This window comes from Antennarius striatus, chromosome 11, assembly GCF_040054535.1.
Source record: "Antennarius striatus isolate MH-2024 chromosome 11, ASM4005453v1, whole genome shotgun sequence".
Classification (NCBI taxonomy): Eukaryota; Metazoa; Chordata; class Actinopteri; order Lophiiformes; family Antennariidae; genus Antennarius; species Antennarius striatus.
In genome coordinates, this window is record NC_090786.1 from 3702809 (window position 1) to 3713005 (window position 10197).

General features: G+C 41.0%; 1 protein-coding gene across 1 annotated transcript; it reads left to right on the forward strand.

Moving 5' to 3' along the window:
* The first annotated feature begins 1999 nt into the window (after nucleotides 1-1999).
* On the forward strand, nucleotides 2000-9252 carry LOC137603943 (inactive pancreatic lipase-related protein 1-like). The gene is made up of 12 exons (XM_068327822.1): nucleotides 2000-2045; nucleotides 3171-3336; nucleotides 3483-3606; nucleotides 3738-3872; nucleotides 4013-4121; nucleotides 4415-4534; nucleotides 4705-4821; nucleotides 6027-6145; nucleotides 7143-7272; nucleotides 7417-7531; nucleotides 8289-8450; nucleotides 9135-9252. Exons 1-12 carry the CDS (start codon nucleotides 2000-2002, stop codon nucleotides 9202-9204), a joined length of 1413 nt encoding a protein of 470 aa, XP_068183923.1. The 3' UTR covers nucleotides 9205-9252.
* The last annotated feature ends 945 nt before the right edge of the window (nucleotides 9253-10197 follow it).

The following is a 10197-nucleotide window of genomic DNA, read 5'->3' on the forward strand; positions in this document are numbered from 1 at the left end:
CCATCGTTCTACTTCACTCCTGCTCCTTCCAACACTTTGCTTTTCCCCTTTTAGTTTTCCTCTCCTCCTCGTGCCCTGAAGCCCTGGTTCAGCCTGTGGTCCTGCTCTTCCTCCAACTGTAATACATTAGAAGGATTAACATTCCTGCAGTAAGCCGCTGCAGCACAAACCCAACCTAGCGAGCTTTTCTGTCCTCTTCTGCAACCCCTCCAGCCTGTGCTGTCTTGCATGTAATTTCCTGTTTGCCTTAGAACTCCCCCACCATCCTCATAACGGACTCCAACATGCATGTCACGCACAAAGAGGGAAGTTTGAGTCTACTGCCGGGAATAAGAAATGCACAAGATGTGAATACTAAATTTAAATTTAACATTTCTCGTTGTTTTCATTAGATTTTAAGGCTAACAACAACCCAAAAATATAAGATTCACAGTAAATTTTTGTTACTTATTTTTGAATTTCTTACATGTTACTTGATGATGCTCATTTTAATTGTTGGCATGTTGTCATAAGGCATGAAAAATTAAAACATAACGTTTGTATTAATCTGTATCTAAAAAAAATCATTAAAAAAAAAGGAAACCAGCAACTGTGCCTGGTTAAGATGTGATTTTTTTCCCATGTGGTTTAAAAATGTTCTTTTTCAAATCAAATGGAATAAATATATTTCTATAAGTATAATAAAAAAATTTTTGGGTCAGCAACAAGTGGTTAAACATCAGCTGAGAAAGATGGACAATTATGGTGGGGTGAATTAAACATCTGAGGAGACTAAGGTGCATTTGGCTCAGTCAGGAACTCCAAGGTGCATTCAATATGTTGATGCTCCAGTCCTTTATCATCCAACACAGCTGTCAACTCTTTGGTTGTCTCCATTTATTAAAGGTTAAACTCTCTGGTCCACTTCCCCTCTTGATAATGTTTTAAGGTCATCATCCTCAACCTCATGAAACCAGTGGAGTCTTCTGGGCTGAAAGACCAATGATGTTCTAATGATCTTTTGATTTTCAGTTCCAAAATCAAGTTCTGGGTGGTCACAACATCACGGCACGTTCAATTTGAGGCTGATGGCGTCACACAATCAGTGCCTTTTGCTACCACGGTCATCACAGTTGTGCAACTCATTCCTGTTTTGCTTGTTCAGAGGGGTCTTCATCAGTTTTGTGGGGTCTCCTGGGATCCAAAACAATGCCTGGTCTCACAGAACATCAGGAAGTATTCCCCCAGGTTGTTCTCTCGTTTGCTTAGCACGCAATAAGAGCCATGATAGCATCAAATTACTATCCCAGTTTTGTCAAAGGTATTTTCCTTTTACCTTTGACAGAAATCACCTGTAAGTCCAACCCTGTGGGTCTGGTGAACTGTGTGTATAACTGTAGATCATGTTATAGTAGTAGCGGTAGTAACCCAGGAAATATTGCCTTCTGTTGCCCCCCTGTGGCCACTGGAGGAACTGTAAGACCCCTCCAACCACCTAGACCTGTACTCCCTAAACAGGTCAACCGATCTACAGTCTATCCAAGTATCAAGTCATCAATATCAGTGGTTAGGGGCCTTGATTCAGTCTCTTGCTATCTGGCTGTTAGCAAAATTCCTTTTTTATTAATGCATCCCTGCATGTTGGACAGCTTTAAGCTATCGGTACTCAGTCCTGATTGGTTGGAGTGTGGAAAGCTATCAAAAAACACAGCCTGCACATGACATTCAATTACAGTATTTTCAGTTGTTTTTACTGTCACCAAGTGTGTTAGACTGAGTATAAAGCACAAACTGCTTGGGTCCACACTCCTCCTTATCATTCCGTGTGTCACCTGTGTGTTTCCCACGCATACGTGGGCACAAAGATACCTGCCCAGAGTATTTAAAGGTATGCAGGGACAGGCCACTGACCTTCTTTTCCGGACTGGAGGTGAGTACAGCGCACCATCCCGTTCACATCTTCGTTTGACCCATCAAGAGGTAAAACCTGACCCTGGACTGTCTCCATCAGATGGCACCGATGTGGAGTTTGGGTCTGATCTGCTGCGTCATCGGCGCGTCGTTTGGTAAGTTGGTGTTTCTGGTCCCTGGTGAGGTTCCTGTGTGGCAGATTGTGTTCGCAAAGACTGTAAAAATGCTTTGTTTAAGTCCTCAAACCAACATGTTTCTGCCTTAAATGACTTAAAGTATCTAAATACACTCAGAAATCAGTTTGCAGTTCATGAAGTTGTAAAACAGCTGCTAACCAGAACATGCTAGCTAGTGAGTTCTTAGCTTTAAACTCAAAGAGCAACCTTAGAGCAATTTTCAACAATTAAACACTCTGTAAAACAGAAGTAACTTTAACTATTAGTCTTAATTAGTTTCAGGTAACTAAAGATTCATAAAATCACAATCAACATTTAAAAAAAACAGCGCGAACATTTCCCAGAATTTCAAGTTGAATGAAAAATGTCATCAGACATTACCAGCAGATAGGTGAAGTCATTAAACTTTTTTAAAGCACATTCTATCTAGTTTTAATCCAGTTGTACCACAGTTAACATGAGTTTTTGTGATGATTCAGGAAAGTATGTGTTCCTACTAACCTGTAAATAGTTGAATACATCGACATGTGTATGCATACATTTATAAACTACGTACTGGAACGTTCTACCATTCAATTCTAATGGAATTTATCGCCACCTACAGGCGGAGAAATGAAATAGCATGACAATAAAGTCTGTAACCTAGGCGGTCTGTTGAAAGCCACGCCAACTTTTAGTTTAAAATACAGACAAGATTATATTATATTATATTATATTATATTATATTATATTATATTATATTATATTATATTATATTATATTATATTAGATTAGATTAGATTAGATTAGATTAGATTAGATTAGCAGCTCCCAAATATCTTTGTGTTATTTCCGATCAATCTGAAGTCTTCCTTGAGAATGGAAATATAGAAGACCAAATGTTGAAATGAAAGAAAATTGTGCACCAGCCCCTGGATCCAGATGTGTTCCAAGATTTAACCTGTTTGAAGGTGAGAATGAATGCCCCAAAAACATGGAATTGCGTTGAAGGTCATTGTAATTATGATTGTAAATTTAAGGTTAACAAATAGAAACATCTCAACGGTATTTTACCTTTAAAACTGGGTATCATTGTGACGATCAGTGCATGCCCCATATTCACAGCGGCTGAGGTCTGTTACGATGAACTGGGCTGCTTTAATGATCTTCCTCCCTGGGGGGGCACCCCCCAGCGACCGGCCACCATCCTGCCCTGGCACTACGAGCACATCGGCACCCGCTTCCTCCTCTTCACACATAAGAACAGCTACTACCAGGCAAGAAGAGGTTTTATTTTATTTTGCTTGGTACCAGGGATCCAGGAATATGTTTTCTTAATATCTTTTGTATTTCGAGATTTGTATTTACATGTTTGAAGGATTACATAAAAGTCTTAATCTTCACTTTAAATTCTTGGTTGTTCGTCTATTGACGCCCACAGGAGATCAAAGCTGATGAAACCATCCATGTGTCCAACTACAACAGATTGAGAGCCACTAAATTCATCATTCCTGGTTACCTGGAGACGGGAGACGAGGACTGGCCACAGAATATGTGTAAAGTAAGAAAGCAGATTACTTCATGGATGTTCTCTGCGGGGGTAGATCTTCTACACAGATGGAGCACCTTGGAGCTAAAAATAAAAGTACCAGCAGTTTTTTCACTCGTTCTTAACTTTATAACGTTACCTAGGCTCTGGTGAAGAAGTTTGGCGTGAATTGCGTTGCTGTGGAGTGGAAGAAAGGTGTGAAGACTCATTATGCCCAGGCAGCCAATAACGCCAGGGTGGTGGCGGCCCAGGTGGCGTCCATGATCACGTTCCTCATGGTAATGATGCCATTTCATTAACTGTCAGACTCGCTAATCATAGCTGACAACTACAAACACAGTTCAGTTCAGACAAGTTGAAGCTCGTGGAAAAATATTTCCTATCAGTCATTGGTTTAACTTGAACGTACATGTTCCAGGGCACCTTCAACCAGGTGACTACTAGGTTCCATGTCATTGGACACAGCATTGGAGCTCATGCCGCCGGAGATGTTGGCTCCAGAATCCAAGGCCTCGCACGAATCTCTGGTAGTACTAATACTACATTGGTTCATACAGTGAAATGGTTCGGAATGTTTGAAATGTCCACCCAGAGGAGTCAGAGAGCTCTAGTTATAGACAATGATGTCAGAGCTGATGGTAGTGAACACTGGTTCACCTGGCCGTACTTTTTTTTAAGACATTCACCACCATTAGAGGTCCTTCAATAAAGTGTGAAAATGACCGCTGTATTTGCTTCCGTTTTCCTCATTTTTAACTTTTGAGTATTTGTATGAACGTAGCTACGGCAACACCATCAAACAGAAATGTTTCTATGTCAGGACTGGACCCGACTGAACCTTACTTCCAGGACACAGATGTCTCTGTGCGTTTGGACACCAGCGACGCCGCCTTTGTGGATGTCATTCATACCGATGGACTTCCTTTCAACACCAAACTCGGTACGCATCGCTGTGGACCTGTGTGAAACAGATGAACGTGAGGTTTTTACTCAGTGTTTTTGATGTTTTTTCTAAACCTGTACTCCAAATATCTGTAATTAGTAAAAGTGATCGCAGTCAGTGCTTTGAAAAAACCCATGACTATAGCTAAAGGGAGTCCTTCCTGTCAGGTCTGGGGATGTCGCAGTCTATGGGCCACATCGACTTCTACCCCAACGGAGGAGAGCTGATGCCCGGCTGCTCCACCAACAGAGGTAAACCTGATGACCTGGATGCCATCTGGGAGGGTAAGACACACACACAAACATATTTTTGTGGTAATTCAATGACCACAAAATGATTTGACATCTTTGCTGCTATTAAATCGTAGATCAGACTCCTTCACACTCTTTCATGTCAAGTATTTTGTTTCTGTTGTCTCCAGTTGTTAATGTTGATCATCAAAACTAATTTATTCATAAGACATTAAAATCATTATAATCACATTTATAATGGTTCATGGCTGGGAAGCATTGTGTGTTTATGTCTGTTCTCTGATTGGTCAGAATCCCTGTGTGTTGTCATTGGCGACCTTGGACAGCTCTGAAAACTATACATTCAGTGTTCAAGTCTTCAGAGGCGTGCTTCCATACATAACTCAATGACTCATACGCCCTATATATACCTGTACATACTAAACACTTTTAATGCACAGTCTCTGTGGAATACTGGAATTGTCCCAGTGAAACAATCGTAAACAAAGTATTCCTGCTGGACCGATCTGAGCAAACAATTTTTTTAAAAATATGGATGCCTCCTTTTGAAATGCGCCGCTTAGCAGCAAGGCTCAAGTGACGGCGTTGGTGCCATGCCCGGGTCTGCAGGGCGGAGACTGGGAGCTGGCACAGCTGAATCTACCAATGGTATAGATAAGACAGGGAGAGGAGCCAGCACTGCATAGCTGGAGGTCTTGGAGCGTCTGATGTCTGCCTTGAGAAAACAACAGCAGCCATGACATTTTTCTATGTTCATCCATCCCTGTCAACGTCTAACATTCTTACCCTAAGACTGTCATTATTGTCGAACTGGCGCCACCTTTTAAAACTGCCTCCTAATTTTAAAAAGGGACCGGTGGACTTTCATTACAATTCCATCCATAAATAGCACAGTGACTGACTGAGTGATTATTTTGGTCGTGGTTTCATAAACTTGATGTAATAAGACTCCAACCACAACAAGACGACTCATCTCTGAAGATGCTGCCTCTAGCCTGTCAGGGGACATGGTCTTGTGAGCAAGCAGGCAATGAAATATGAGTCGTAGAAAAGAGTTACGACTCCTGCCTCGAAAAGTTTAAACTATTTGTACCTTTATCCACATCTAAAAATCCAATAAAAGCAAGACGAGATTGCCCACAAAGTGGGTTTAAACCGAAACCGGTGTGAGACGGGGAACGTCTGTGATGCAGTGAAAAAGTCTTGGTACCTTGTGATCTCTTCAAATGTTTTACCAGGTACCAAGAAGTTTGATCCCTGCAACCATGTGCGGGCATACCAGTACTACACTGAGAGCATTACCAAACCCCAAGGCTTCATGGGATTCCCCTGCTCTGACAAGGACAGCTTTGCCGCTGTAAGTCTTTAGCTTGTCTAAAAAAGCAGTTCTTTTTCACAGAAATTAAAGTCATCATTAGCTGAGGCTAAATAACCTAAATGTAACAAGAAGATTTAGATTCTTGGGTTGACGTCCTCATCAAAGAAGAGAAGAAGGATTAACTTTTATTATGGGGGGAATTATTTTTTGGTTGGTTTCTCTTTTGCATCTCCCTTCAACTTCATTCATTTACGATGTTTGAAATCCTTTTATTTATGTTATATTGAATAAATAAAGTAAAGGTACAGCTGCTTTCCCTCATGCAAGTTGTGTAAGAGTTGTAGGAGGGTCATCGTGTTTGTACCTCTGACCCTGCAGAGACCCCTAGTGGCAGAAGCTCCATACTGTGTATTTGAGGGAGGTAATTGAAGCAAATGTTTCGTCATGACTGACTTAAAACCATTCAGTGGAGCTGTTAGCGGTGGGGGCCACATATGTGGGATACTGAAGGCATCTTACATCCTCAATTTAAAGTCAAACAGGCCCAGATTCCAGAGACCCAGCATGGGAATCGGACTCCCACCTGTTGCTGCGTGTCAGCGATACGGCTGTGAACAATTTCTTTGCTTTCAGAAGTGGATTGAGTTAGATTGAGGTTTTTATAGCAACACGGGGTGTAGATGGGCTTCCCTCATGTTTTCCGTGGGTGGGGTGGGTGGGTACTTGTGTCTGCAGCTGTTGGCGTTAATGACAGTTTATCCCCGCTTTGGACACATGTCCCCGATCAAAGGAAGCCGAGCGTGACCTCATATGACTTTGTCCTCGTCGATGCATGACAGCACCTCCTTGTCGCTCACCTCATAAACGCTGCCTGGTGTTACTCCTGCAGCGAAAGCAAAGTCGGCCGCTTCACAGTAACTTACCGTGTAACGAACACCATTCTGCACCTTCAAATTTAGGAGGTGGCAATCTGCAGTGTTTTAAAGAGTCTTTTCCAGCTTGTTGGTCTCACCTCACTGTGGCCTCTTCCTCCCAGGGAAAGTGTTTCTTTTGTGCAGACAACCAGTGTCCTTTGATGGGCCACTCCGCTGACAAGTTCGCCGTGATTGATGGAGTTTCAAAGACCAAGTACTTCCTCAACACGGGCAGTTCGAAACCTTTCGGCCGTAAGCATCCCAATCCTCCTGCCCTGTCCAAAATAAAACATATTGTGAGAACCCACTTTTAGGTACTCTACCTGCTGCCCATATGAAGTTAGCAGGTAGAGTGTGTAATGCTGTAATGCTAATATAAATGCTTACCATTTCTAGGTTACAGTTACAGCATTGTGCTTAGCTTGGATGGTCCCAGCTGGCCCAACCTAGGTCTTATGTTCGTGGCCCTGACTGGATCACGTGGCGAGACCAAGGAGTTCCAGCTTCATATGTAAGGACGTTACAACACTGTTCTGTTGGACACAACACCGCCATTGTCATGGTGTTTAGCAGAGGGTTTTGACTCATCCGGTCATGTGACTAAACAGCAGATCTGGTCAGATGCAAAAACTAACGGACATTTCTTTATACGTCTATCGTAGAGCATAAATTAGCCTTTATTCTCAGTTTGTTGAACAACTCTCAACATGTGTCAGTCATGAAATCCTCAAGATCACTGCTATGATCCCATGTGGCTGGACCCTCCTGCAGAAAGTGACCTACTAGTACTAGAAATAGTACTTTTAATGAAGTATTATAGTATGAAAAAATTAGATCCTACTAGAATACAAGCACAGACTATCCCTTCTAAAGGATTATAGAAAGCTAACTTAAATAAAGAAGTCTTCCCCGTCCAGTTGCAGTTTTTGTTTTCTATATTTGAACAAAAGAAACTTTTTTTAAAAAGGCTTAGGAAACATTTTGAAGATAAATTGAACACGTTTTCATGTTTTTACTCCACCAAAATCTTCATTTTACAAAAAACCCGCTCATTTATGGGATTTGTTTAAACTTTGTGACCATGGAAACAAAAATAAGAAGGTACATTTTCTCTAAATAGTAAAAGACTTCATGTCACGACTGATGTGTGCATTAAAACAACTATTCTTATAATGTCGCTGCATATACCAGCAATGGTGCTCAGATGTAACTATCGGTGCATTTCACGACATTTGTTCGGAGTGTGTTCTGATGTGACGTTTCTTCAGGGGCGTGCTGATACCTGGAAAGACCTACGAGCTTGTGATTGACGCCAAGGAGGACGTCGGTGACGTGAAGGCAGTGAACTTTAGATGGAACAACCATATCTTCAATCCCTTGAGACCCAAGTATGGTGCATCCAGGGTGGAGCTGATAGGAAGAGATACGACGTACGTTTGGAAAATATGAGCGTGCATGAGAGATAAATTTTCAACCAGGACAAAAAAAAATGTTACAGAGGTGGAAAATCTGGAAATTTAAAGTAAAAGATTGACCATAAAACAAAAAAGTGACAAAACTGAAACCCCAAACTGTGACAGATACTGTCGTACTACTCATACTTTTGCTGAAGTAGACATGTGACTAGGTCTCCTTACTCTACCTCTTCTACATCTGAATGGTTCAATTCAATTAAACTTTATTTATAGGACATCTTTACTTCATTTTGTACATCACTGACGTCTATGGAGACTGATTAACAATTATGAAACTTGCAGCACAAACCTTGATGAAGGTGGTTTCCCCATTCTGTCAGGTAAAACCAGCGGACACGTGATAGGCTGACCCTCGTCACGTGACTCCTGCCCCTTCTAGAATCACAGTATCATTATTAATTTGATAGTTATTAATTTTCATCGACTGAAATATAACACTGACACCTCCTCCTGACGTTGCATTCACAAACCCAACCCAGCTGCTCTCTATACTCATTCATGATGATGGCCACCAGAGGACAGTGTAGGCCTGCCCCAGTGGGGTATGGGATTTGTTTCTGTGGTATTTACTGACACTGTCATAAATATCTCATACTCTAAACCAGTTTAATACAGTTTCCATCCTTTCTTCCTCTGCAGAATGTTCTTCTGTGGAACAGGGAACGTAGTGGAGAACGCCGTCCAGTCTGTGCTTCCATGCCCCATGTGACCAGCCACAAGCAGCACAGTAGATGTTTCAATAAAGATTTAACAGCCACCTCTCATCAGCTCTCAATTCATTGCTCTTCCCTTTGAGGAAGAAGTAGCATCAATTATCACATTGATAGATCAGAGACAGGATGTTATTGATCCACTCAGAACTGGACATCTCTAACTGGACACATCTGGTAACAAATTCATGCATGTAAAGAATAAATTAACTATGTTGATTAAATAAAACCAGGTGAGATATTTAATAATGACTTTGAAATTACTGTGTGTAGCGTCGGCAAATAGCATTAGATAAATTGTGTGGTTTTGAAAGTGACTACAAAGAAACACAAAACCAGACATCAAAACAAAGAGACTTAATGAATTTAGCAAAATGATGCAAAAATACTAGAAAGACTAAAATGAAAACCCCACATACACAGAAAACAAGTATAATAAATCACTGTAATAAAGATGTAAATGACCGCAAAGATAAAGAGAAAAACCGAAATGATAGAAAACCGTATAATGACGCAAAAAAAAGTCAAGAAAGGAAGTACAATGACGCAAAAACAAACCACCGGGAGACGGTAAATAGCTAAAATGATGAAAAATAGCCCTAACAAATGCAAAAACATCACATGGGAATGTAAAAAACAACTCACCTACAGAAATAAAACCATTTAAAGATAGATAAACTGACCCAAAGAATGCAATAATACCATTAAACCTCACCCAACTATAGAAAAAACACTAAGAAAAGACAGAAAATAACTTAAATTGAGGCAAAGTACTACAAAGAGGCATCAGAAAACCTCGTCAAGAGATGTGAAACCACTCTAAATAAATACACAACCACTACAAAGAGACTTTTTTAATTCCTGATAATGGACATCTCAGGCATTATCTCTCCCTCACTGAAAGCTATCTCTTCAATTTCCAGACACTGTCAAGTCTCCAAAACCCACAGTAAATCTTTGACTGTAACTTTACAACCATCCTCCATCCATTA

Coding starts and splice junctions, on each gene's coding strand:
- LOC137603943 (XM_068327822.1), top strand. CDS start 2,000: ATGTGGAGTTTGGGTCTGATCTGCTGCGTCATCGGCGCGTCGTTTG. Junction 3,337..3,482: donor TACCAGGCAAGAAGAGGTTT/TATTTTATTTTG, acceptor CTATTGACGCCC/ACAGGAGATCAAAGCTGATG. Junction 4,822..6,026: donor CCTGGATGCCATCTGGGAGG/GTAAGACACACA, acceptor ATGTTTTACCAG/GTACCAAGAAGTTTGATCCC.